Source organism: Zalophus californianus, chromosome 17, assembly GCF_009762305.2.
Source record: "Zalophus californianus isolate mZalCal1 chromosome 17, mZalCal1.pri.v2, whole genome shotgun sequence".
In the NCBI taxonomy this organism is placed as follows: domain Eukaryota; kingdom Metazoa; phylum Chordata; class Mammalia; order Carnivora; family Otariidae; genus Zalophus; species Zalophus californianus.
Genome location: NC_045611.1, coordinates 50592710 through 50620373, shown reverse-complemented (window position 1 = coordinate 50620373; position 27664 = coordinate 50592710). Strand labels below are relative to the sequence as shown.

The 27664-nt window shown below is 50.0% G+C and overlaps 2 protein-coding genes across 5 annotated transcripts in view; one reads left to right on the top strand and one right to left on the bottom strand.

The window, feature by feature from the left end:
* Positions 1 to 813: 813 nt before the first annotated feature.
* FOXA3 (forkhead box A3) lies at positions 814 to 8394 on the bottom strand. The gene is made up of 2 exons (XM_027619175.1): positions 8201 to 8394; positions 814 to 2566 (listed from the first exon to the last, which is right to left on the bottom strand). The coding sequence occupies exons 1-2, from the start codon at positions 8267 to 8269 to the stop codon at positions 1583 to 1585; spliced, it is 1053 nt and encodes a 350-aa protein (XP_027474976.1). The 5' UTR covers positions 8270 to 8394; the 3' UTR covers positions 814 to 1582.
* A 793-nt stretch (positions 8395 to 9187) lies between these two features.
* SYMPK (symplekin) overlaps positions 9188 to 27664 on the top strand; it is a 35594-nt gene continuing 17117 nt past the window's right edge. Inside the window, exons 1-10 of one of the 4 annotated variants that reach the window (XM_027618637.2) lie at positions 9188 to 9336; positions 13163 to 13286; positions 13432 to 13497; positions 14795 to 14848; positions 14941 to 15014; positions 17511 to 17637; positions 18342 to 18591; positions 20688 to 20858; positions 22100 to 22339; positions 25531 to 25685. In XM_027618637.2, coding sequence (XP_027474438.1) covers positions 13182 to 13286; positions 13432 to 13497; positions 14795 to 14848; positions 14941 to 15014; positions 17511 to 17637; positions 18342 to 18591; positions 20688 to 20858; positions 22100 to 22339; positions 25531 to 25685 — 1242 coding nt within the window. In that variant the 5' untranslated portion in view covers positions 9188 to 9336; positions 13163 to 13181. Of the gene's footprint in view, positions 9337 to 13162; positions 13287 to 13431; positions 13498 to 14794; positions 14849 to 14940; positions 15015 to 16509; positions 16553 to 17510; positions 17638 to 18341; positions 18592 to 20687; positions 20859 to 21537; positions 21688 to 22099; positions 22340 to 25530; positions 25686 to 27664 lie in introns of those variants that run through there. The other 3 variants (XM_027618638.2, XM_027618639.2, XM_027618640.2) reach the window with 3 other exon arrangements.

The window sequence follows — 27664 nt, the reverse complement described above, 5'->3', positions numbered from 1 at the left end:
AGGCATAATACTCAAGCGCAGGCAGACTCTTTGAAACATTTGAAACATACAGGCGGATGCTGACTCAGAGGTGCACACAGAACAGTGACAGGCAGGCCTTCGACGCAGATTGAGCCCCACACACACTCCTTGAGGCGATGGGTATGCTGACAAATGGACATGGAGACCTGCGCCTACAGTGGGAGACCCACAAGGACCCAGGGGTAGGTGGACAGAGAGAACCATACACACTAAACAATAAGAGATCCCAGGACCCACAGGTAGCACTCAGAGTGTGAAGGGACATGCAAACCCACACAATGGAGGGATACAAACCAGAGGGAACAATGCGCAGGCCACAGAGACCCCAGTGGGCACAGTAATATCCTATGACCAATGGAGGCCCACCCCCCGAACACACACACACACACACACACACACACACACACACCATCTCCTTCAATTAACACCTGGTTTGTGCCTTCCCCTCCTCCCCAGCTTAACCAAAAGTTGAGTAGCCCCTGGGCTCCTTGGGCCTCAGAGTTAGAGGTGTGTGTCTGGGGAGTGGGGGTGGGGAGATGGCCTTGGTCACTGCAGAGCCTCCTCCCCCGGCCGCCCTGGCCCCACTGCTGCAGGGGCTGCTATCTGTGAGCAAACTGTCCTTGGGGTCAGGGACAGTGAAGAGCCAAAGGTCAGGTCGATGCCTCCCCCAACTCCTCCCCCAGAGGCAGCTACCTCTTGGGGGTAGGCGGGAGAGGGGACAGGGACACTGCAATTCAGGTGTTCAAGCCCTGCAGGGCCCACCCTCCAAGGAAAAGAGACGTTCAGTGAGAGGCAAAAACAGTGCCTTTAATAGTCAAGCACAGCCAGTATCCCGCTTCCCAGGCAAGAACCAGACTTCAGTAGAAATTCCCCATACCCTAGCCAGTCCTTTCTGGTTTCTCCTGGACCAGAGAGGGGAATGGGCTCCAGAAAAAAACCAAGGAGTATTCACACTTCCATCCCTCACTCAACTCACACCAAAGAGACGGTGACGACAATGGCCAACCCAGGGGCCGTGGCAGCTATCACAGTGCACAATGGGACACTGGTTATGTCAGCCAACCGAGATGGTGGCCATCATAGCACCCAACGTGCCCAAAATAGAGATGTTATGCAGGATGCTGCCCAACTCGGCATCGACTATGCCAAGAAGCCCACCAAAAAAGAAGCACAGCACCCAATGGGCCAAAGATGTCATTGGAATGGTATCACCATCACATCCAAAGGATTAGTCAAGAGGATGTCCATCACCGTGTCCAAAGGGCCAACTAAGATGTCATCCCGGGTGGTGGCCATCAGAGCACCCAACAGAGGGACGAACAACATCAATCGACATGGCAGTCTTTGTAGTACCCAGTGGGCCCGCCAAGATGTCAACGGCAGTTATCCCAGTACCCAAAGGATTGGCCCGATGCCTCCAGAGACAGCAATCACCACCCTAATAGGCCAACCAAGATGGTAACTGATGGGACAAGCCAAGTGTCACCAGGAGGATCAGGCCCCAAGCGCCTGATGGTGTGAGTTACGGCCATACCCCACCCACCACACTCCCACACCCCTGCTAGGACGCGTTAAGCAGAGAGCGGGAATAGACACCCTGGTAGTAGACCCCAGGCTCCCCCGCCTCTGCCCCATAGCCCCCAAACCCCACGTCCAGTTTAGGAGGTGCCGGTGTCTGTTCCGACATTAGGTTGTTGATGGAGAAAGGGTGGTTGAAGTTGTAGGGAGCATCCAGCTTCAGCTCCCCGGGGAGCTCCAGGCCAGTGAAATAGGGTGTGGAGGAAGGGGGTGAGCCACAGTCCAGAGCCCCCACATCTTCCCCGCCCTGGGCCTCCGGCTCAGGGGGCGGAGGTTGGGGCTGCGGGGGAGAGCTGACCGTGGCGGCAGGGGCGGCGGCCGAGGCAGCCGCCCCTGCACTGTTCCTGGAGGTGGAGGTCCCGCCAGCCCCTTTCTTCACCTTCTCCTCCAGCTTGAAGCGCTTCTGGCGGCGCAGGTAGCAGCCGTTCTCAAACATGTTCCCTGAGCTGGGGTGCAGGGCCCAGTAGGAGCCCTTGCCCGGCTTGTCTGGGGAGCGCGCCACCTTGACAAAGCAGTCGTTGAAAGACAGTGAGTGGCGGATGGAGTTCTGCCAGCGTTGCTGGTTCTCCCGGTAGTAGGGGAAGAGGTCCATGATCCACTGGTAGATCTCGCTCAGGGTCAGCATCTTGCCCGGCGCCTGCTGGATGGCCATGGTGATGAGCGAGATGTAGGAATATGGCGGCTTGGCGTGGGCCAGTGGCCGCCGGTAGCCTTTCGGCATCTCCTTCCCGTGCACCAGCCCCGGGCCCGGGCCGCCATACCCTGAGCCGCTGCCTCCGCCACCACTGGCACCCAGGCCTGGGAAGGTGGGCCCCAGGGGTGCTGCGGGGGCTGGGGGCGCCAGCGGTCCTGAGGGCAGCGGAGAGGCAGGGAGCCCCCCAGGGGGGTAGGGAGCACTCAGAGGGTTCAGGCTCATGTAGGAGTTGAGGGGGGCCATGGTGGGCACTGGGGTCACCGGCGAGTAGACCTGCAAGGAGAGAAAGAGAGATGGGGGGAGGTCAGTGAGTTGCCACTCTCCTGGTCGGCAAAGGGTCACTGGCCCCCACTATATGTCCATCTGTCTGTCTGTCTTGCCTCTTCTACAAGTCCCTCCCATCCTTACCTCTGTTTGCAGATGGCTGTCTCTGGAAGTCTCTCTCTCTTCCCCATCCTCATGCGCCCCATCCCTGACCTCACCCTCCACCCCCCAAGGGATCCCTATACTGGAGCTCATGCTTTAAGTGGTTCTCAAAGTGTGGTCCAGGACACCCGGGGGAGTCTCGGAGACCCTTTCAGGATGTCCAGGAGGTCAAAACTATTTGCATATAATGCTAAGAAATTACTAGCCTTTTTCACTCTCTGTCTCTCTCAGGAGTTACAGTGGAGTTTTCCAGAGGCCACCGGACATGTGACATTGCAACAGACCAAATGTAGAAGCAGCCACAAGAATCCAGCTGTCTCCTATTGAACCAGACACTGAAGAGATTTGCCAAAAATATAACAGTGCCACTCCTCTCACTAAATGTTTTGAAATATAGTTATTTTATTTTATTTTTATTTTTTTAAAGATTTTATTTATTTATGTGACAGAGAGAGACAAGCGAGAGAGGGAACACAAGCAGGGGGAATGGGGGAGGGAGAAGCAGGCTTTCCGCCGAGCAGGGAGCCCGATGCGGGGCTCGATCCCAGGACCCTGAGATCATGACCTGAGCCGAAGGCAGATGCTTAACTGACTGAGCCACCCAGGCGCCCCAAAATATAGTTATTAGTAAAAACACAGTATTTATGCTAAAAAATTGTTGGTTTAAAATTAATTAATCCAGGGGTGCCTGGGTGGCTCAGTCAGTTAAGCATCTGCCTTCGGCTCAGGTCATGATCCCAGGGTCCTGGGATCGAGCCCCTGTGTCGGGCTCCCTGCTCCGTGGGGAGTCTGCTTTTCCTTCTCCCTCTCCATCCCCCCGACCCCGCTCATGCTCTCGCTCACTCTGTCTCTGTCTCAAATAAATAAAATCTTAAAATTAATTAACCCATATTATAAAAATTTCTCAGTTTTAATTTCTAATACAGTAACTTTTCTTTTTTTAATGCAGTAACTATTTTTTTTAAAAGGTAACAACTTTATTTTATTTTATTGAAAGATTTTATTTATTTATTTGATAGAGAGAGACAGCGAGAGAGGGAACACAAGCAGGGGCAGTGGGAGAGGGAGAAGCAGGCCTCCCGCCGAGCAGGGAGCCCGACGCGGGGCTCGATCCCAGGACCCTGGGATCATGACCTGAGCCGAAGGCAGACGCCTAACGACCGAGCCACCCAAGGTGCCCCAATGCAGTAACTATTGATAGACATAATTTACATGAATGAAACCTGTTTGGGGTCCTCAATAATTTTTAAGCATGTAAAGAGGTCCTAAAACTGAAAAAATCGAAAACTCCTGACTTATCTCCATCCCATCTATAAATATGGGTACTCTCTATCACTCTTTTGGGTTATAGAATTACAGTTGTCAGAGGCCAAAAATGTTTCAGGATTGTGGAGGGGGGAGGGGCACCTCAGTCGGAAGAGCATGCGAGTCTTGATCTCAGGGTTGTGAGTTCGAGCCCACATTGGGTGTAAAGATTACTTAAATAAGTAAAACTTAAAAAAATTGTTTAAATGTTTCAGTATCGGAAATCACGTTTCAACCTAATCTATATTGCCTCTTTACCATATATCATTAAATCTAAGGCATCGCTATTTGTAAGCTGCTGTGTTATTTTAAGTACCAATAAGAATAATACCAATAAAGGGGGAAAAATACTGTCAGTCCCTAGACACCATTGACTGTAAAGCCCATCCCATTTTCAGAAATGTTCAAATGAAAAACATGCATCTTAGCTCAATGAAAAACAGTAGACATCACTAGGTCTCTCTGAATAATCCTCTATTCTTCCATCCATTAAACAAATATCTATCTGGCCACCTACTTTGTGCCAGGCACTGCTCCAAGCACTTCACAGGAAAGGTCTCCGTTCAACTTTGACAACCGCGCTATGGTAACACCCATTGTATGGGTGAGAAAGCTGAGGCCCAGAGAGGTTGTCCAGGGTCAGACAGTAAGGAAGGGGCAGAGCTGGGGTTCTGAATTTAGGCAGTCCGGCTCCAGACCAGTGCTCTGGATCACGCTACAAAAGCAAGTGACCAAGACAAGACAGAAACGCCTGCCTTCACAGACCTGACAGTTTCCTGCTAGGAAAGGAACCAGATAAACATGGAAAACAGAAAGCACGGTGGGTGGTGATTTCTCCCTCGTTGTGTGTATTTACCCCTTCCATCCACTGTCCACCATCCTCTCTCCCTCAGTCCGCCAATGGCCCCCTGTCTGCCCTGCTCCCTCCCCACGTGGGGGTCTCATGGCCCTGGGGGTGCTGCTATCTTTCCAGCACGAGCTGCCTTTGCTGTGAGTCAGTGGGTCCTGTCTTGTCCCCTGTCACTGTAAGGGTCTGCAGGTCCCAAGGTCCTGAGAGAGAAGGGAATGGCCGGGGTCACTCAGAGAGCTGGGGACAGGCGACAACCAACTCTAGTCTGAGCCCAGGCAGAGAAACTCTCTTCTCTCTCACATACTTCCAGGCAGTTCTTTTGTCTCTGGTCTCTGAGTCTCCCAGCTGGCTCCATGTGTATCTGTCCATCTCTTTCCCCCATCTCAGTACCTCCCTGCTCCTGCCCTCTCCCCCTCCTCTCTACTCCCCAGTCTCCATCCAAGCTTCCTCTCCTCCCTGTCTCTCCCCATCTCTTTCTCGCCCCTCTGTCTTCACCTCCTTCTCCTGTCTCTCTCTCATCTCTCCCCAACCCCCCTGCCTGTCCCTCCTCATGACTCTCCCCAACCCTATCCCTCTTCCCCCACCCTATCTCTCCCTGTCTCTCTCTGCTCCCCTCCCCGGCCATTGTCTCTTTCCCTCCAGCACATTTCTGGACCTCTCTGTCTCCTCGCCTCAGCATCACCATCCCCCCAGAAGCCTCCCATTGAAACTGGAATCACAGCTACCCCTCCTCCACGCACTGGTGTCCCCACCACCACCTTGGCTGATTCTGCCCCCTCCCCAGGATAAGGGAAGCAGGTCCTTCAGAGCTGAGGGAAGGCAATGGACTCAGGGGCATCCACAGAGAGTTCCGAAATCCCTCTGCGACCCTCACTCCAATTCTCCAGCTCCATGAGCGTCCTCTGTATCACAGAGGAAGAATGACTGGGACCCCAGGGCCCTCCTTTTCTGGGTCTCCACCCACCCGGAAGTCCTCCTTGAGGTCTGACCTCAAGCACACCAGCTGCCCTAATCCACCCTTAGCTTTCCCACGCCCCAGGGCTGGGATGAACCCCCAGTGTCCGGGTGTGAGCCGGATCTCCCCTGCCAGGGCGGGGCTGAGATTGGGGGGAAGCCCTCAGGGGACCTGCACCCCCATCCCAGGAGGCTGGAATTTCTCTCCTTTCATTTCCTTATTGTCTCTGGGGGAGGGTGTGACAGGGAGCAGAGGAAGGCTGCGTGAAACCAGAAGCCTGGTTTCTAGTCCCAGTCCCAGTCCAGATCCTCCAGCAGCCCCCAACACTTGGAGAGGCTTCAGAGTTCCCATCTCTAAAAGGGGGGAGCACTTGGACCAGCTGATTTGTGAGAACTGGAGGCCAGTCGGGACACCCCAGGGTGCTAACTTTCCAATTTCCTTCCTGACAGGGAGCCTGACCGGGGGTGTCAATCACCCCAGCAGGAGGGTGCTGTGAGCAAGAAGCAGTTTGGGAACCCTCTTAGTTCTTAGTTGCTGAGTGAGTGCAGATGTTTCTCTCCCTATTGTTCTGACCCAGGGGGAGGAGGTGGCTCAGTGGATGGGAAGGCTGGGGACACCATATTTCCATTTCCGGCCCCCCATATGTTAACTCTTCCACAATATGCTCTCAAATGCTAATCATTTCTAGACGGTCCCTCAATTACTGACACAATTTCAATGTGCAAATGCAAATTCTTAAACTTCAGACTGTGCCCCAATAGCGACTCCTCCATCCCTAGACCCACACAACTTACTTCTTAAAAGATGTGGCCCCTGCCCAAACATAGATCTGTAGTTGGGTCTTCTTCAATCATGTCCCCAGGCTCTGAACTCTCTAGGGGTTCAGCACCCCACCCTCCTCCCCCCCGCCCCCCACCACCACCTGGGAGCCTCCACTTCCAACCTGGTCTCTCTCTGCCTTCCCCACCATACAACTTCACCTTCAGCTCTCCGCACTCCCAATCCCTTCCCTGGTCAGCCTGCCCCACCCCACGTGCACCTCACACCTCCACAGCCCCAGGACTGGCCCCTCCTGGGCACTTTGCCAATCCCTGCAGGCCTGGGAAACCAGGAGTCCCACCCCGAGCTTCAAACTCCAGACCCAGGACTCAGGCACGGTGGGGCCCCTTGTAAACCCCCAGATCTCTGAATCCTTGGGGATCTCAGACATTCCAGTCCCCCTCTGACCTGAAGCCCAAAGTCTCCTTCCAGGTTAAGAACCCAAATGTCCAGACCCCCATAACCTTCCTACTAGGATCCCTCCCCTGCCATTTCACAATCTTGACTATAGAAAGAACAAGCTAAGGAGGAGCCCTTGCAGCAATGGGAATGGGAGTTAGACTTGGGGAAGGACTTTCCTTCTGCTGAGGTGAGGGAATTACGATACACCCCACCCCCTACTCCAAGGACGGCCTTGTCAGAGATGGGACAAGTGAGGACATTAGCAATTACTGGAGATTACTGGGAGGGGGGTGTGTGTGAAATCTGAAACCCTTCAGCCTCCAACAAGGAGTATCCCTGCTGAGGGTCTCTAAAAACAATTAAACCACTGAAGTTCAGGCGGGAGGGGTAAGGGTCATGAATAGAGATGGGGGTGGATATTGACCCGTCTCCTGACAATGCCGTTGCCCACATCTGCTCTCAGGCTCCCAACTCTGACCCTATCTGGGCCCCCGTCTCTCTGAGCCCCAACTCTCACCCACCTGTTATTACAGGTTCCCAAACCATGTTTCATGTCTGAGCACCACCATCTCTTAACTTTGAGCACCAATCCCTATTTCTGACTCTTAGGTCGCCACCCCCAAGATGCTTATCCTCCAATCTCAATTCTGATTTCTACCCCGGAAACCCCATCTTTAACTATATTCTATCCCTGAGCTCTCACCTCAGACTTTCCTTAATGGTGACCTTTTTCTCCCATCTCTTAGCTCCGGTCTTTCCCCCTCTTTGGAACCCTATTTCCTAATCCCCCAGCTCTGTCCCCTGTCCTGGAACTCGGATTCCTATCTTTGTTTTGAGTTGTTTTGTTTTTTTTTTCATTTTAATCCCTTGGATTTTGGGTCCGCAACACCCAGTCTTCACGTTTAAACTATGACCTGACCCTTGCCTAATTTTTTCCGTTTGAGCCCTCGCTCCAACCAGTCTAAACCGCACTCCCATGCCTCGTCCCCCATCCCTGACTCCTACACCTGGTCTGCGTGTCTCTAGTTCCTCCGCTCCTCAACTGTAGTTGGGGGCCCCTTTTGATCCCACACCCCATCCTTGCCCCCCATTCACGCTCGCACCCTGATTCCTGCCCCCCACTTCCGCTCCGCCATCCCCGAGGACACACCTCGCCCGCCTCCGGGTAGTAGCTCCACTCGGCCAGGTCATGGGCCTCCATCTTCACCGAGCCCAGCATCCCCCGGGCCTGCGCCCCCTCCCGCCCCCGCTCCGGCCCGGGGGTAACCGAGCGCTTCAGATCTCTCAGCCGGCACGGCCCGAGCTCCGACCGGTGCCCGCCCGTCCGACCGCCCGGGGTCCCAGCCGTCCTGGGCGCCGCGGGAGGCGGCCACGCTTTATAGCTGGGACACCCCCGCCCCCCTCCCTCGCCCGCCCCGGGCTCCCCTCCCGCCTCCCCGAGGGCGGCGCGCTCGGACTGGGGCGCCCCCTGCGGGATTGCGCGGAGACAGACCTCAGGCGCCGGGAGCCGCAGCCCGGGGCCACGAGAGCTGGAGGTGGCTGAAGAGAGGGAGCTACGAGTGGGAGACACTGCCGATGCTAAAGTCCCCAAGGGCAGAATTCTGGGGCTCTTCTACCCCAGCGGGTTTCATCACCTCGACAGGAGAAGGCGAATAGCCAGAGCCCAGCATGACCGCGGCGGAGAAGAGGGGGCCTCAGAGCGCAGTGGACTCCAGAGGTCAGTATATGCTACCATAAGGACCGTAAGAGACCCTCGAACCCACGTTCCCACTGGACGGACAGGAAGACTGAAGCTTCCGACAACTGGAAATGCTCCAGACTGCGTAAACGGTCAGGACCTAAGGTGGACGGGATCGGGGACTCTGCTTAGACTCCAATGGGGCAACAGACCACCTCCAGGACCTAGGAGCTTCGTCGCGCGGACTCTCCACCCTCTCTAACACCAGCCGTCCAGGGACTCAGAAACCACCGTGAACTCCATTTCCCAGAAGCCTCTACCTCCCTTTCCGTCCAGTGCCTCTGCTAAGGGACTACATTTCCCTTAAGGCATGGCGTTCAAAGGCCGGAAATGAAAGGCACCCCGGCGTCGTCGGGGGGAGGGCGGAAGGCCTCTCGCGCCGCAGGAGGTAGGGGCGGGGTCGGGCCGCAGTGTGGACTCCATTTCCCGGCGGCCCTGTGTGCGCGGCGCGTGCGCAGTGTCCCGGCGGCGAACGGAAGATGGCGACGGCGGCGTCTGTGAAGAGGCGCTGCTGAGGGGGCGCGAGGGGGACGGAGGCCGGCGCCGCGGTGAGCGGGGGGCGGCGTGGGGGCCCGGGAACGAAGGGAGGAGGGACTCTGAAGCGGCAGGGGCGCTGGCCGGCGGGTTGGGGCGCTGCGAGGAAAGGGGAGCAGTGACGTTCGGGACCCCAGTTTCTTCCCCAGCTCGGGACCCTCCCGTGGCTTCCCAGTGCCCTGAGGGCAAAGTTCCAACGTGGCCCCCAAGGCGCGTCCGCCCCGCCGGCCCCGGCTCGGCCTCTCTGCTCGTTCCTCACTTCGCACAGTTGCACTAGCCTTCCGGTTCCTCAAACTCGCCATGCGCCTTTCGGCCTCAGGATTTTTGCACATGCTGTCCCCTCTGCCCGCAACATCCTTTTACCCATTCTGCCTGGCTAACTCCCATTCATCTTTCGGGTCTCGGCATCAACGTCACTTCCTCTGCGAAGGCCTCCTTTCCCGCCCTCCGTCCCGAAATCCGCCTGTTAAACGCTCTCATAGGTCCTTGTCCCTTTCCTTCATGTCACATGTGGTCTGATTTATCATTGGACCTTTATTTGTGGGGTTTTTCGATTAGGACCTTGACCGTGAACCCCACGGGGACAAGAGTATGTGTTGGTCATCGCTCTGTTCCCAGCACAGCGCTGGTCGCACTGAAGACGCCTGGTTAATGTTCGTTGAATGAATGAAAGATACTCCTGGGGTTACTCCGTGTATGAGGGGTGGCGTCATATTCCGAAGCGGGAGTGGGGCAGTGGTACTCCATAAGGAGTACACCGGGAGGGGAGGGGAAGCGGGGATTGTTGGTAATAGCAAAAAGACTGCAAGCACCCCAGATGTTCTTCAGTAGGGAGACTGGCAGAAAAAAAGCTGATAACATCCACGTTATAAAATACTATGCAACTATTAAAGGGAATGGGGGGTTGGGGGAAGGGAATGAAGAAAATGTCTCTACATTGATATAGAGAGTGGGCTCCAGAATATATTAAGTGAAAACAAACAAAAGAGCAGGCCGTGCTAATTATATGCTCCCTTTTTACAAAAGAAAGGGAAATGTGTATAAACCTTGTTGTTTTGTTTTGTTTTAAGGATAAAGCAAGAAGTAGAAGAGGAAGAACACAGGGTTAAAAGAAAAAAAAAAAGCTAGATCTCAGTCTGTTATTGTCATGGAGAGAGTGGAAAGGTTGGAAAGGTTCATCAGGAAAAGGTTCATTATGTTCTGATAAGGGACTGGAGTATGCTGGTTGTCAGGTGACCATGCGCCTCGGCTTGCTTGGGAACAGACCTGGGGCGGAGAAGGAATGGCTTTCAGAGAGGCAGGACTGCATGGTGGTGAGGAGGATAGATTCTGCAGTCATACTGCTGGGTCTGCATCTTAGAAGCTGTGAGCCTTCAGTCAAGTGACTTTACCTCCCTTGCCTTCAAATTTCCTCATCTGTAAAATGGAGATTAAAAGTAGTACCTGCCTCCAAGAGTTGGTGTTGGGAGCTTTAAATAAGTTAACATTTGTATTAGAATTGTGCCTGACACGTATGCTTACATATTAGTTATTATTTTTCAAGCATTCTGGAGCCAAAGGGTGGGGATACTAAGTCTAGGGATTGGGGAAGCCCTTTGGCATTCACTCAGATATTTACTGAGCACTTACTAGGTGCCAAGCACTGTTCCACGCTGGAGATCTAAAAAGTGAACAGACACACACAAATCCTGGCCTTCATGGAGCTTATAAATTTGTAGTATGTTGAAGGTAATAAAGGCTGTGTAGAAAAATAGAGTAACACAGATGGACAGGGAGAAAGAATTGACACTTGAAGTAGGGTAGTGAGGGAAGAGCTGGAGCACAGAGACCCTAGAGGAAAGTGAGGGCAGAGGTAGAAGGGGCCTTTCGTACAAGGTCTTCTAGGCCTTGGTGAGGATGATGGCATTGACACTAAGCAAGATGTGGCTGTGACAGGTGGCGGGGAGACTAGGAAGGAGACTGTTGGATACTCATTCATTCAGCAGACATCTGGTGAATAACTACTGTATTGCAATATATTACATTCCTTTTAAAAGGTCCATCTTTTTCACCCTCCTCAAATTGTTCTTAACAGTTTATGCAACATCCTTCAGATCTTTTCAGGGGCACATAAAAATAGTAGCTGTACTTATCTTGTGTTTATTTTGTATACTAACTCATCTACGCCTCGGAATAGTCCTGGGAGGTAAACACTGTTGCCATCCCTGTTTTTTGTTTTGTTTTGTTTTTTAAGATTTTATTTATTTGAGAGAGCGAGCATGAGAGGGGGAAGGGTCAGATGGAGAAGCAGGCTCTCCACTGAGCAGAGAGCCCGATGTGGGACTCGATCCCGGGACTCTGGGATCATGACCTGAGCCGAACGCACACTCAGCCACCCAGGTGCTCCATCCCTCTTTTATAGAAGAGGAAACAGACCCAGTTCATTTTGTGTCTTCATACACAAACTTGACAAAAATGGATTGAATTGCTATTTTCTGTGATGCCATAGGCTGTTGCAGACAGCTTTTTATAATGATACATTGAGACCTACCAGATTTATCTTAACTGTTTTCCCTCCTCTTCTGATTTTTTGTTTATCTTTTCATTTTTTTAAATATATATGTGTACGTAGGTACATATATATATATGTACATGTACGTGTGTGTGTGTTTTGTAAAAAGGGAGCATGCAGCAAACATTGTATTCCGCTTTGCATGTTTTCAGTGAATATATCTTGGAATCCACTGTTTATCAATGTATAGAGATTTTCATTTTTTCATCCCTCATTTTTTTTTAAGATTTTATTTATTTATTTGAGCGAGAGAGACAGAGATAGCAACAGAGAGAGCAAGAGAGAGTATGAGCGGGGAGCAGCGGGAGAAACAGGCTCCCGCTGAGCAGGGAACCAGAGCCAAAGGCAGACGTTTAACCCACTGAGCCACCCAGGCGCCCCCATCCTTTTTACAGTTGCATAGTATTTTATTATGTGGATTTATCATGTTTTTCCAGCCAGTCTCCCTGTTTGAGAACACTTGGGTTGTTAAGTCTTTTGCTGTTAGGAATAATGCTGTAGTTGATCCTTATTAAATAGTTTTGCCAAGGGGCGCCTGGGTGGCTCAGTCGGTTAAGTGGCTGCCTTCGGCTCAGGTCATGATCCCGGGGTCCTAGGATCAAGCCCCGCATCGGGCTCCCTGCTGGGCGGGAAGCCTGCTTCTCCCTCTCCCCCTGCTTGTGTTCCTGCTCTCGCTGTCTCTCTCTCTGTCAAATAAATAAATAAAATCTTTAAAAAATAAAATAAATAGTTTTGCCAAGTGTGACTCTGGGACAGATGCCCAAAAGTCTTCCCTTCCCCTCTCCCCTTTTTAAAAAAACAACTCCATAGTATTCCATTTATTTTAACTAGGCCTTTTCTGATGTGTTGAATACTTATCATGTAGGACTCTGTGACTGGTGTTCCTCAGAGCTGTGTTATAGAAAGCCTGCTGTCATGTCTGGTCTCGAGTACAGCTGGATGGCAAGACGAGACCCTGAAACCAGCAAGGTGGCTGCTGTGTGTTCATTTGTTCAGTCATTCAGCAGATGTTTGTGGCCAGCCTGCTATGTGCAAAGTCCTGGAGGTGAGGCCTGGCACTCCACAAGGGACTGCCTCTGGCCTGGAAGACATCCATCTCTCCCAGATTATAACCCCTATATACACCCACAGTCTGAGACAGAGCCTGGATGGGAGAGGGGCTTCAGAAGACCCAACAGGGACAGGACAGAATGGAAAGGAGGGTCGCGCCCTTTGTGGACGCGAAGTAGGGTGAACGTCCAGCCTATCCACGGAGCCCCAGGGCTTGATGGGTCCTCTTTTTTTTCCAGGAAGTACCGGATAGCAGCCATGGCAGGCAGTAGTGGGGATAGTGTCACTCGGCGGAGCGTGGCGTCACAGTTCTTCACACAAGAGGAGGGCCCGGGCATCGATGGCATGACCACCTCAGAGAGAGTGAGCCTGGAGAGAAGGGTGTGGGATGGGGAGGCACAGCCCGTGTCTTTAGGGCAGTCCACCCCTGGGTGTGGAGCCCAGGGGGTGCCTGAGGGGCTGGGCGGGCGAAACTAGCACCATCCCCTGCCTCTCCCCCTCCTTCCAGGTGGTGGATCTCCTGAACCAGGCAGCACTGATCACCAATGATTCAAAGATCACAGTACTCAAGCAGGTGAGGGTCTGGGGTGATGCTGGGCTGAGCAGCCCAAGGGGAGGGGCTGGGAACATGTGAAAAAGAAGACACTGGTGTAATGCTAGTGTCCACCTTTAAGCATTTAGGATATGCTTGCTGTGGTGCCCAGTGCTATACAGGCATGCTCTCATTTAATTCTCACAAAAGCTCTGTGAAGCAGGGTAATTTGGTCCCCATTTTCTATAGAAAGAAGCAGAGTCTCAGAACTTAAAATAATGAGCCTCAGGTCAGTCTGCTAGGAGCTGGCTGAACTAGGACTTGAATGCTGGATTCCAACTCCAAATCCTATGCTCTCCATCCTGTATTTCCTCTTTGCCGGGTTTCCATCTAGTGGGGAAGACATGCAGGTCACCAGACAGTGGGAACAGAGTGGGCAGGCCTAGGATGGAGGAACCCAGCTTGCTGTGGGAGTCTCGAGGGGGCTGCTGCCCCAGCCTGGGGGTGTGGAGTCAGGGAGGGCTTTCCGGAAGAGGGGACATCAGAGCTGAGACCCGGAGGATGAGGAGAGAAGCAGGCTAAGTGAGAGAGGGAGAGTGTCTCGAGTGGAGCGGAGCGCACAATAAGCTATGCAAAGGCAAAAGAAGACAGGAAGAATTGGAGGGAAGGGGCCGTGTGCTGTTCAGACTGGGAGGCAGGTGAAGTTCAGGGGTCAGGGGGTTTGGGTCGCCTGGGTGAGAGCCCTAGTTCTGCTGCTTGCTCAGTGTGTATGGCCTGTAGCCTTGGGTAGCTGACTCAACCTCTTAGCAGTGGGAGCCAGGCCTGTGCTGGCACTGGGCTTTTATGAGAAAGTCTGTGGGAAGGGCTTATTCCAAAGAGCCTGGCAAGTCCAAGGGCATCAGGAGGTGGGTTCTCACTTCATGAAATGCCTACTGAATTGTGGCAATGTGACTGGGGAGTAGAAACAGGAGGAGAGTGGAGAGAGTTGATGGATGAGCCTCAGGAAGGAATTCCTGCAGCACTCCCCTCTTCTTTAGCCCCCCCTTGTGTGTCAGGTGCTCACTACCGACCAGGACCTTACGCCTTATAGGATCTTCTTACTAAAGCTTCACAGGAGCCCTATGAGTTGGTGTTTAAGATCCCCATTTCTTAGAAGAGCAGACAAACTCGGAGGAAGCCACTTGCCCAGGCCATGGTGGGGAGTGGCAGAGCCAGGATTTGAACTGAGTTTATCTGCTGCCTGCCTCCATGCTATTTTCTCCTACATGCTCCTGTCTATACTGATTGGAGCCTGGTTTTATATGGGTGGCCCTCCTCCTCATCCCCAGTGTCCTTCCAGGTCCAGGAATTGATCATCAACAAAGATCCTACACTACTAGACAACTTCTTGGACGTGAGTGACCAATGGGAGAGAAAGGGTGTGGGTATAGGGGGTAAGGGGATGGATCCTGGTACAGCCCTGACCCGCCTTCCTGATGTTGGCAGGAGATCATCGCTTTCCAAGCGGACAAGTCGATCGAAGTGCGCAAATTTGTCATTGGCTTCATCGAGGAGGCATGGTATGGGGTGGCGCAGGGAGCCCCCGGGAGCACCCCTTGTGGAGATAGCCTCTTCAGCTCCCCGCCTGGCCCTGCCCTCTGCTTCTTGGACCCATTTTCCCTCCCATGCACACTGATTCCTCAGCAAATATTTAATAAGGTTGAAGTTTTGGAGTCATTCATGATTGCTCTTCTCCCACACTTCACATCCCACATGTCATCAGTAAGGACTGTTGGCTCTACCTTCAACATTTAAACAGCATCTGACCATCTTTCAACCACTTCCTTGGCTGTTAGGCTGCTCCAAGCCACCATTACCTCCCGCCTAGGTGGCTCCGGTGGCCTTCTGTCTGGTTACCCCGCTTCCCCTCTCTCTCTTCTGTTTAATTGAAGTAAATTCACATACCATAAAATTAACTATTTTTAAATGAACAATTCAGTGACGTTTAGCACATTTACCCATCTAGTTCCAATGCATTTTTATCCTCCCCAAAGGAAATACCAGACCCATGCTCTGCTTCCTCTCTCACGGTGGCCAGAGTGATCGTCTCAGCTCTCCCCTGCTCTCAGAGCTCAGGCTCACTTAGATCGAAACCCAGACTTCTCCCCCTCACCTCATCTTCTCCTGGTGCCCTCCCTGATCTTCACTCACATCCTCCAGCCTCCCTGTTCCTCAAAACACACTGTTCTCTCAGCTTACTGTACCCGCAAGGGATGCTCACCCCCAGGGAGCCCCCGGCTCACTCCTTCACTTCACTCTGGTCTTCTTCAGCCAGCCTTTCCTGGCTCTGCCAGTGCAGCCCCCGACCTCTGGCATCCCATCTGCACTGTTCTTTATGGTGTCCTCACTAGTTGGAATTACCTTGATGCTTGTCTTCCCCACAAAAACGTCAGCCCCACGAGGGCAAGCCTTCTCTGTATTGTGGACCGCTCTATCCCCATGCCTAGGACGGTGTTGGCACAAAGGAGGCACTGAATACGTATTTGTTGAACAAGAATTTCACTGTAGTGGTGCCCACATGGGAAGCTTACTCTGCCATGTGCTATGTTAAATCCCCTCCTCTGTTTTCACCTGTAACTTTCACAGCAGCCTTGGGAAGGGAGGCTTTGTTATCCTCCTTTTAAGGAAAGGGAAACTGAGGCTCAGAATGATAAAAGTGATTCAAGCTGAGTTATTTGTTCATTCAACATTCTTCGGTTGCTTTATGACTCAGAGGAAATAAAATAGCCCCTAATTAGTGACTCTTTTCTCTTTGTCGGGCATTGTACTAAATGCTTTACCTAGTTTGTTAATGTACTTAGATTTTCAAAAATAATATCATGGATTAGTTATGTGGCCCATTTATCACAAGACAAAACTGTGACTCATAGAGGTGAAGTGAGTTTCTTAAGGCCGAAAAGCCAGTATGTGGCAGGGCTGGGATTTTAACCCATATCTGTAATGCTATTGCCCAAATTCGTAATCTCCATCTTTTACTGGGAGAATTTGTGGTAAATTTCAATATATGTTCAACAGGTATGTGCCAGGCATTTGTGTCTCAGGCTGTAGGAATACAACAGTGAGTAAATACAGATACTGTTTCTGACTTCACGTAGCTGGCAGTTGAGTTTCTTTTTTCTTTTTTCCTTTTTTTTTTTTTTTAAGATTTATTTATTAGAGCATGTGAGCGGGGGCGGGGCGGGGAGGGGCAGAGGGAGAGAGAGAATCTCAAGCACACTCCCTCCTGAACGCAGAGCCTGCCTCAAGGCTCAGTCCCATGACCCTGAGATCATGATCTGAGCCGAAATCAAGAGTCGGCCGCTTAACGGACTGAACCACCCAGGTGCCCCCGAGTTTCATATTTTTTGACTGATTAGCTTAATATTTAACTTCAGATTATAGAATGTTGTAAAAATTATATTCATGATCTGAGCTCTAGGTGTGGCCTTCTTGAATTTTTTAATTCATCAAACAAATACGTATTTCATTCTTCAACAAAAAATGAGATTCTATATGACTAGAAAGGGTCCCCCACTTTCAGAGCCCTCAGGACTGAGGTAAACAGATTAGTGAACAAAACTAGGGGTTACATAAAACAAAGTGCTTAAAGGTAATGACAGCTAATATTTCCAAATGCTTTCTATACTGTTCTAACTACTTTACAAGTATTGTTGCAGTGTTCACAACAAGCTACTACAAGGGAAGTACTAGCCTAAATGAGACAGTTGGCTTGTCCATTTGTCTGGCTGTGCTGCCCCTCATGTGAACAGCAGGGCCCTACTAGAGTAAAAGAGTGGGCATTGCAGGAATAACCCAGAGAGAGGGTTCATGGGTGGCTATGTCCGAAGATGCCAGGCATTGTTCTCAGTTTCTGGACGTGCTGACAAACGAGACAGATGCGGTCCCTGACTACCCCCCCCCCAACTCCAGTCTCCTGACAAACACCTGACCCTGATTTCCCTTTCCTCGTGGACCCCAGGCTCCCATCACATACCCCAAGACCACTTTGACCTTGACCTTTTTTCTCTATCCCCCAGCAAGCGAGACATTGAGTTACTGCTAAAACTGATCGCAAACCTCAACATGCTCTTGAGGGATGAGAATGTGAATGTGGTGAAGAAGGCCATCCTTACTATGACCCAGCTCTACAAGGTGGCCTTGCAAGTAAGTGCTCCCTCCCACCTGGGGGCATCCCGATCTGACAGGTCTCATTTATAGCCTTGTTGGGACACAGGGGCAGGTCTGTTAAACCAGGGACAGATCAAATTCTTTATGGGGAAGATGTGCTGTTGATCTCTGGGAACTGACAACAAAGGGGTCTAATGTCCTAATGGTCAGGGAATCGCCATTAATCCATCCTTCCACCCATCCATTCATGCACTTAACAAACATTCCCTGAGTACTTCCTCTGTGACTCAGATGGGTTGGGTCCTGCCTTCATGGTGCTCACCGCCCAGTGAAGGAGATAGATGCTTATCAAAGAATCACAGAAATTTTAGTTTTGTACTGAGGTAAGTGCTGTAAGGAAAAGCATGCACTGTGGTGTTGTGTTCATTAGCATTAATGAAATAAATGAATCCATTTACTCTCGGGCCACCACGTTGTGAGGGCAGTATTGTTATTCCTGTGTCTTAAGATTTGAGCCTCTTCACTGTGGGTGGTCACTGTCTGTGAACCCCATGAGGGAAGAATCAGACTTGGTTTGGTCACCCCTGGGTCTTGTCCCCAGTGTCATCTAGCACGGGGCCTGGGGCAGAGTTGTAGCCCAAATGAATTTATTCATCATCATTATGGGTCTCTGGGTAGTGATAGAGTTGGCAGTTGATGTCCCTTCTCTTTGCCTCTGTTCTTCCCTGGCACCCTCGCAGTGGATGGTAAAGTCACGAGTCATCAGTGAGCTCCAGGAAGCCTGCTGGGACATGGTGTCTGCCATGGCTGCGGACATCATTCTGCTGCTGGATTCTGACAATGACGGCATCCGCACCCACGCCATCAAGTTTGTGGAGGGCCTCATCGTCACCTTGTCACCCCGCATGGCTGACTCGGAGGTGCCCCGACGCCAGGAGCATGACATCAGCCTAGACCGCATTCCTCGTGACCACCCCTATATCCAATACAGTGAGTGCCACCCATCAGCTCGTCCCATTTGTCAGTCACTAACTACTCTGACTCCCTTCCTCCTTTCCCTCCCCCTTTTCTTTCTTGGTTTTTCATTTCTGGAGACAGTACAAGACATTGATTAAGAGGGGCACCTGGATGGCTCAGTCGGTTGAGCATGACTCTTGGTTTTGGCTCAGGTCATGATCTCAGGGTCATGGGATTGAGACCACCGGGTTCCACGCTCAGCACAGAGTCTGCTTGAGATTCTTTCCCCTCCTTCCCTATTCCTGCCCCAGGTGTGCGCATGCACACTCTCTCTCTCAAATAAAGAAAGAAAGAAAGAAAGAAATTTTTAAAAAAAATCGACATTGGTTAAGAGCCCTGATGCTAGGTTCTAATCCCAGCTTCACTGCTTATTATGTGAACTTGGGCAAGTTACTTCTCTCTGAACTTCATTTCCTTTTTTGTAAAACGTAGGTGATAGTATTACCCCTTTCATGAGTTTGTCATGAGGTTCCATGAGGCTGTGAGCATTTAGTAAATGGTAGCTAGTTTTAACTGTTTGTTTTTTAAGATTTATTTCTTTGAGAGAAAGAGATCATGAGCATGAGTTGGGGGAGGGACAGAGGAGAGACTCTTGAAGCCGACTCCTCACTGAGCAGAGCCCACAGTGGGGCTCAGTCTCATGACCCATGAGATCAAGACCCCAGCCAAAACCAAGAGTTGGACACTTAACCAGCTGAGCCACCCAGGTGCTTCATTTTTTTTAAATTTTCATTTATTTATTATTAGAGAGACAGAGTGTGTGCATGTGCAAGTGGGGGTAGGCAGAGAGAGAGGGAGAAAGAGAATCTTAAGCAGGCTCCACACCCAGCACAGAGCCCAAGGCAGGGCTCAATCTCACGACCCCGAGATCATGACTCAAGCCAAAATGAAGAGTCACCTAGGCACCCGTTAATGGCTTTCTTAATTGCAAATTATAAGCATAGTACATGTACACTGCTGAAGTATCAAGCAAAACATACAGAGGGGTGTAGAGGGAAAATACCACCCCCCAGTCCTATTTTCCAGAGATAAACAGTACTAAGAATATGTTTCTTTCCAGACCTTTCTTAGACATGGACATTTTATATATGTGTATATTCATAGAGCCTGTGATTGTTGGCTTTTCTTTTTTTATGAAGATTTTATTTATTTATTTGTCATAGAGAGCACAAGCAGGCGAAGTGGCAGGCAGAGGTAGAAGCAGGCTTCCTGCTGAGCAAAGAGCCTGATGTGGGACTCGATCCCAGGACCCTGGGATCATGACCTGACCAAAGGCAGACGCTTAACCGACTGAGCCACCCAGGTGCCCCTCCAGTATGTTTTTGCATAGAAAATGTCAAGGAAGATATCCACCAAAGTTGTTAAGGGTTAACTTTTGGGGACCAGATCAAGGAGAGTGGTGGTACAAAGGACTTTGAGTGCTTTGTCTATGTGTACGTATGCATATCTACATATTTAAAGTTTTATCTCAACATCACTCATATCATCAGATTCCTATAGTTGGATATTTAAAATCATTTCTAGTCTTTCACTGTTGGAACCCCATGCTTTGAGCATCATCTCTTAGTTTTTATATTCTTTTTTTTTTCCTTAATTAAGCTCCATACCCAATGTGGGGCTTGAACTCATGACTCTGAGATTAAGAGTTGCATGCTCTACCGACTGAGCCAGCCAGGCACCCCTAGATTTTTATGTCCATTAATAGTCTATCTCAGGGCGCCTGGGTGGCTCAGTTGGTCAAGCCACTGCCTTCGGCTCAGGTCATGATCCTGGAGTCCCAGGATCGAGTCCCACATCGGGCTCCCTGCCCAGCAGGGAGTCTGCTTCTCCCTGTGACCCTCTTCCCTCTCGTGTTCTCTATCTCTCATTCTCTCTCAAATAAATAAAATCTTTAAAAAAAAAAAAATAGTCTATCTCATAGAACTCCTCAACCACTAAATTTTCTGTTTTTTCAGCCCTTTCAAGCTGTCATGTGTACGAATCTTTCTCCTTTTGGCCCTAAAGTCTGCTCTCCTCAGAGGCCAGGGAGAAAGGCCCCTGCTAACTGGTAGTCTTCTCTCCCTCATTAGATGTGCTGTGGGAAGAAGGCAAGGCAGCCTTGGAGCAGCTGCTCAAGTTCATGGTGCACCCCGCCATCTCCTCCATCAACCTGACCACGGCGCTGGGCTCCCTTGCCAACATCGCCCGCCAGAGGCCCATGTTCATGTCAGAGGTGATCCAGGCCTATGAAACCCTGCATGGTAGGTTGGTCCTCTCCCCTCCCGCTCTCCGCTGGCCAGTCTGCTCTGTCCAGAGAAAATGTGAGCTCAGTAGCGGATCCCTGAGGGATTCATGAGTCTAGTAGGTCTGGACATAGGAAGCATGCTCTAGATTACACAGGAATCTTTTGGTTGCATGTGACAGAAAGCTGGTTCAAAGCTGGCTTTAATATTAAGGTATGTGTGGGTGAAATGACATGATGTCTGCGAAATACTTTTAAGATATTCCAGTGTCCGCCTGCACCCCAACAACCAAAAAAGAAAGCAGAAGGGAAAGTGTTGATGGGTACCTGGTGATTTGTTATAGTCTTTTCTCTACTTTCGTGCATGTGTGAAAACTGAAATGTCTGGGCTTGAGGTGTGAATATGAACAGATCGTGGATCTGTCTCCCATTTCTTGGCTCTTATTTTCTCCTTGTTGGCTTTGTTCTGTTCTGTGTCTCTTTCCTTGGGGTAGCAAAGATGGCCCCTGATAGCGCCAGGTTTCCATTCTATCCACTTGGCAACCCCAGGGGACAAAGTGTTTCCTTCCCCATCATTCCAGCAAAAGTCCAAAGGCTGACGCCCATTGTTCCTGATTGGCTGAGAAGACATTGGTAGCTTATCTCTGAACCAATCACAGTGGCCAAGGGATTGCATTGTTCTGACTGGCCCTGAGTCTCTTGCCCACTTGGACTGAGAATGGAGCCGGGGTGGTTCCCTCAAAGGAAAATGGGAGCATTGTTGGCTGAGGAAGGAGGGAAGGATGCTGGGCAGGCAAAATTACAGGCATCCTCTTTCTCTGTGGAACAGGGAAGGCTTGTTCATCAAGGTGACTGTTAGACATTGGACAATCAATCTGGTGGCAGGACCAGCGAGGCGCACTGTTGGGGCCTTTCAGTTGGGGCATTGTGGAGGTGAAGGTGGTGATGATAGCCTTCCCCAGGGGAGGCATACTGGAATTTCCAGACCAGAGATGGGGGGACATGAGCCTTTACGTTTAATCAAAGGAAGGGTGAGCTTCCTCTTTGTTTTAAGGTTGACTAATCCTGATGGAGACCCTTTGAGGGTTTTAAGCATCATCTTGTACAGGGGGAAGGCTACATACACAGTAGATCCGAGAACAAAGGAACTTTTCTAGGAGGTTCTTGCAACCACTGCCCAAGCTGGGGCTTGGGCTGTGCGACGAGCAGGGCCCCATGGGCTGTGTCCACAGAACAAAGCTCCCACTTCTTTCCTCACAGCCAACCTGCCCCCGACGCTGGCCAAATCTCAGGTGAGCAGTGTGCGTAAGAACCTCAAGCTTCACCTGCTGAGTGTCCTGAAGCACCCAGCCTCCTTGGAGTTTCAGGCCCAGATCACCACCCTGCTGGTGGACCTGGGCACACCCCAGGCAGAGATCGCCCGCAATATGCCCAGTGGCAAGGATGCCCGCAAGCGGCCCCGAGATGACTCAGATTCCACGCTCAAGAAGATGAAGCTAGGTGAGCTGAGGAGCTGAGCCAGGCCTGGCCAGAGGTGGTGGCGGGGACTGACCATGTTTACAGTATTCAGTTACTTACATTAAATTATGAGCTTGATTTGTATTAGTTAATATTATATTGTAAATTACAGTATACGGATAGGACATAGAAGGTGATATCAAAATAGAATTAATGAAGTGTGTAATATACATAAAAATAATTATGAATTACTTAAATCTAGCAGAAAGGAATGGAATGAAAAGTCTCCCTCTTATTCCTCTCCCCAAAAGTAACCACTCCCCTATAGTAACACTTATGTTTTCTTTCAGAAATACCTGAGTTCTCCTTTCCTTTGTTTCCTTTATAATTGGATTTTCTTTCTGAAGTAATGTCCTTTCTTCTTTTTTTTTTTTTTTTTTAAGATTGATTGATTGATTTTAGAGAGAGAGCCCCGGGGTGGGGCGGGGGGAGGGGCAGGAGGAGAGAGAGAAAGAATCCTCAAGCAGACGCCCACTAAGCCCAGAGCCGTTTGCGAGGTCTGATGTCACGACCCTGAGATCATGACCTGAATCAAAACCAAGAGCTGGGTACTTCACCGACTGAGCCACCCAGGCGCCCCTGAAGTAATTTCTTGATGGTTGTATTATTTTGTCAATAGTGTAAACCACGGCAGCCTTCTTTACTCCATTTTTTTTTCTAAATCACTGATGTTTCCAGAATGTTTATGAGAGAATTGGATTTTTTAATTATTATTTTTAAAAATAAGGAATTTATTTTGATACAAGGAGTGAGGTAGAGATCTACTACCTTCCTCCATAATTGAGCATGCAAAGCAGAGTTTCTATGCCTTAATATGTTTAGTAGTCATCTTAGAGCTCCTTCCATATCTGCACATAGATACCTACTACATCCTTTTAATGGTGGTATAATAGTCTATAATGCACGTACATTGCTTTAACCCGTCCTCCTGTTGATGGACATTTGTGTCTTTTTTTTTTTTTTTTTTTTTTAGTAATCTCTGTAAAGATTGCTATAGTATGAGAGTCTTGAGTGCATGTCCAGTTATAGGACAGATTCCTAGTAGTGGGATTGGTGCATTTAAAGCTGTTTTTCTGCCCACCTTTTTTATTGTTCTGTTTCCTCAAACGTTTTATTTTGAAGTAATTTTGGACGTGCAGACAAGTCACAAGAATAGTCCTGAAAGCTCCTGCATACCCCTGATGAGGCGAGGCTCACACGTTTCATTCAGTTGTCGCACCCCTTTAGCCTCCCTAATCCATTCTCCAACTTTCCTGTGCTTCATGACCTTGCCATTGTGAAGAGTCCAGGACTACTGTTGGACAAAATGTCCCCCTATTTGGGCTCGTCTGCTCTGGCCTCTTGACTTCATCCAGGTTCTGCACTTGGGGCAGGGACGCTGCAGAGTTGATGCCCTGACCGCCTCTGTGTGGTGTCGGGAGGCACATGATACCAATTTGTCCCCTTATTGGTGATGGAAGCGTTGATCACTTGGTTGAAATAGTGTCTCCCAGTTTTCTGTAGTATCAAGTACACTTTCCCCCGTTGTAAATAGTAAGTTGAGGGAGATAACTTGTACTCTGTAAAACTACCTGTTTCCCTTGACTTCGACCCGGTAGTTTTAACATCTGTTATTGCTCTAATGAGCTTTCCTTCTACATTTATTGGTTGGCATTCTGTAAGGAAGAGCTTTCTTCTCCCTACTTTATTATCAGTTGCACTTGTGGATTCTTACTCTCTGGGTTGTAATCCATTACTCTCGGTACTCATTTTGTGGCTCACATTGCCTCATACTGAGCCAAGGGAGCCTTTGAGCTAGCTCTGATGACCCTTTGATGTGTCCCATTAGTTTTTTTGAGCATTTCTTATTTTCTGGCACAACAAGATGTTCTGGACTCTTCTTGTACTTTCCTTACTCCAGCCTTGGAATCAGCCTTTTCTGTAAGGAGCCCTAGTTTCTTTTAAGCAGGGAATAGTTTCAGACACCGAGATCTGAGCACTGGAGGTGCCCATTGCTACTAGGTGCATGGACATTCTTGATAGCCATTGCCAAACTGTTTTCCAAAAAAACTGCATGACCGTACACACCCCCAGTGGTGTGTGAATGTCCGTTACCCCACTCTTCTCAGACCTGGATGTTCTATAAACCCTCTGGTTATAAACTGTATCCCTGGTTTAGATTCACTTTCTTGCACATGTTGGAGTCAGGCTGTGTGTCGTTTTACATTTATTAGCCATTTGCATGTCTGTGAAGTGCCCATTCTGTTCAGTCTTTTGTAACTGAATTATATGTGCCCTTGCTCTTCTTGGTTAATGCAGGGTATTAGCTTTCTGTTACGTGCATTGCAAACTTTTTTAAGAGACTGAATAACAGGGGCACCTGACTGGCTCAGTCAGTAGAGCATGAGACTCTTGATCGTGGGGTCGTGAGTTCAAGCCCATGCTGGGCATGGAGCCTACTGTAAAAAAAAAAAAAAAAAAAGTACTGTATGGCATTGCATCATATTTTTGCCATAATCTACTTAAATCATCACCCTATTAAACATTCCAGCTTCAGGGAACATCTTTATACATAAAGCTTTTTCTGCATACATTGTACCTTCAGTATATATTTATATGAATTAAGGGTCAATATCTAGAAGTAGATTTGCTGGGTCAAAAGGTATGCACATTTAAAAGTTGGCACTGCGGTTAAATTGCCCTTCCAAAAGGCCACACCAGTTTACATTTGCACAGTCCTAATTTGCACAGTACTAACAGCTGTCGCTACTGGCCTTTTTATTTTTTTGTCAATCATGTAGGCAAAAAGCCTCTCTTACTAGGTTGTCTTTACATTTTCCTGATTCCTGGTGAGTTTGAGCAGTATTTCAAAGATAGAGGTTTTTAAACAATAAAGCTCAGTGAAATTACTAGTTAACCATTTCGCCTTCTTGGAGTTTAGTGTGATCAGCCAGGCTGGTGTGGCTTATTCCCATTTCTCAGATGAGGAGAACAGGACACAGACAGAAGCGGGTTTTTTCCCCAAAGTCACGCGGTGCTTTGATGACAGAGACGGCTACAGCCCGGGTCTTCACCCACTGCACTCTGCTGCTTGCTAAGGCTGCCTGGAGGCAGGGACCCCCTGGGCTCCCTAGGAGGGGAGAGGGCCTGTTGCTCTTTCGGACACCAGCATCTTGTCTCCTTCCCTCTCCCAGAGCCCAACCTGGGGGAAGATGATGAGGACAAGGACTTGGAGCCAGGCCCGTCGGGAACCTCTAAGGCCTCAGCCCAAATTTCGGGCCAGTCAGACACAGACATCACAGCCGAGTTCCTGCAGCCCTTGCTGACACCTGACAATGTGGCCAATCTGGTGAGCATGGATGCGGGCCATTTCCCACAGGGCAGGGAGGAGGAAGGGTTTCTACTCCTTTTCCTATCCTACACTGCACACTGCCCACCTCTTCCAGATGGCATTAGTCCCAGCACACCTCTCTGTCCCTCTGTTGGGAGGTTGTGGTCCAGTGGGCCCTCTCAATCTTGGATGGACCTTTTCTCTGATCTTTACTCCTTTAGGAGAACCCTTGTCACCACCCCCCAACCGTCCTTCTTTGGATAGTCTTGAGTCCCCATCTGAACCCCCCCACACCTCTCCTTTGAAGAGAGGGTAGATTAACTGGAGAGCAAACCCCATGACTTGTTGACTAGGTGGTGGGGGATTGGCATTGGTGGGGCGGAATGACCAGTGTTTTCCTTAGATTGTCAGAGATATCCTGCTCTACAGTGAAAGAACTGCTGGTTTGAGTTGGTGGTGTCTGTGTGCCGGGGGGTGTCTCACATCAGTCCTCAGGCTGTAGCAGCACCCAGACCTTTCCATTGGGTGCTCATGGACAATGCCTCTTCATCAGTCTCCCTCGGCCTTCCCTTCCCTCTGCCTAGAGGCTCCAGGAGGCTTAGTTGTTGGGTGAATGAAGTGGAATTTTTGTCACCAGGGTAGCAAGAAGGAGTTTTCTGACCTGCTCAGATCTCTTTGGTGAGCTCCAGGTCTGGAAAGGCATCTGCCTGTTGCTTCATTCTCCCCTTGGAAGTTCCACAGGCACCGCAGACTCATTATGTCAGAATAAACCTGTGGAATCTCTCCATGTGCTCTTCTGCAGGCCCTCGGCGCTCTCTGTGTTCTTGGCACACCAGCCTCCCAGTTCCCGACCCACAAACCTGGGAGTTAAGCTTTTTGCCTCCCCGCCAGACCTTCCTCTCTTCTCCATCTCCCCTGGCCCCTACCTGGCCCAGGCTCTACCTGCCTGTGCCCTGGCTCTGGCTTGCACGCCCCCTGCAACAGCCAGAAGTAGATTGTGAAGCTCCCCTGCTCCAGCCCTGCCAGGGCTCTCTGTTTCCTTCCGGATCAAATTTGAATGCAGCCTGCCTTAGGCCCTGTCTGGTGATGCTTCCGTTAACTCGTGGTACCTGCTCTGTCCTCTTCACGCTCTTTTCGAATTATTGGCCTAAAGTTCTTCACAGGATTCTTTTTTATTTTTATAATACCTGCTGTCTGTGTAGTAATGTGCAGCTTTTTTGTCCCGAGTATTGGGTCCTTAACTCCTTTTTTTGTTGTTCAGTCTCACCATCAATTTGTTTGTTTTCAGTCATTTGAAAGAACCGGCTCTGAAGTTTCACTGATACTCTTCTGTAACCTTTTCTGTTTTATTTCTGTTGTCCTTATTCTTCCCTGCTGCTTTGGAATATTTTATCCCAGCGTTTTAAGTTGAATGCTTGGCTCAATAGTTTTCAACCACCTTTTCCAATGTAAGCATTAAAGGATCTGATTTTCCGTGAAAGAACCATTTTAGCTGCATCCCACACATTTTGATTTGTAGTGGTTTCATTCTCTCTCTGTTCTAATTATTTTCTTATTTCAGGTATATCTTTAAACCTCTAAGCGTGTAGGGAGTTGGAAATGACCTTTTGTTACCGATTCCTGACAAAACTGGATGAGCTCTTGTTAGGATACTGAATTTTATTTTATTTTATTTTTTTTTTAAGTCCATTTCTGGTTCACAGGACACTCTTCACTGAACTTGCAGTCCCTGGGCAGGGTTCTGCTGCTGCTCAGCCTTCCCCCATGCTGCTGCTCTGCCTGGAATCCGTACCCTGCTCCCACTGCAAGGCATCCGCCTGGGCCAGCCTGAAACTGGCCTTCCTCTCAGTTCTAAGCCTAGCTGCCACTTCCCCCGGGAGCCAAAGCCGCTCCTGACGTGTCCTATGGCCCCCTTTACTTCCTGCTCTCGTGTACCACAGTGCATGCACCATTGCCCGTTCTCTCTCTGACTTCTCCGGGAGTCTGAGCCCCACAGG

Coding starts and splice junctions, on each gene's coding strand:
- FOXA3 (XM_027619175.1), bottom strand. CDS start 8,269: ATGCTGGGCTCGGTGAAGATGGAGGCCCATGACCTGGCCGAGTGGAGC. Junction 2,567..8,200: donor ACTACCCGGAGGCGGGCGAG/GTGTGTCCTCGG, acceptor CTCTCCTTGCAG/GTCTACTCGCCGGTGACCCC.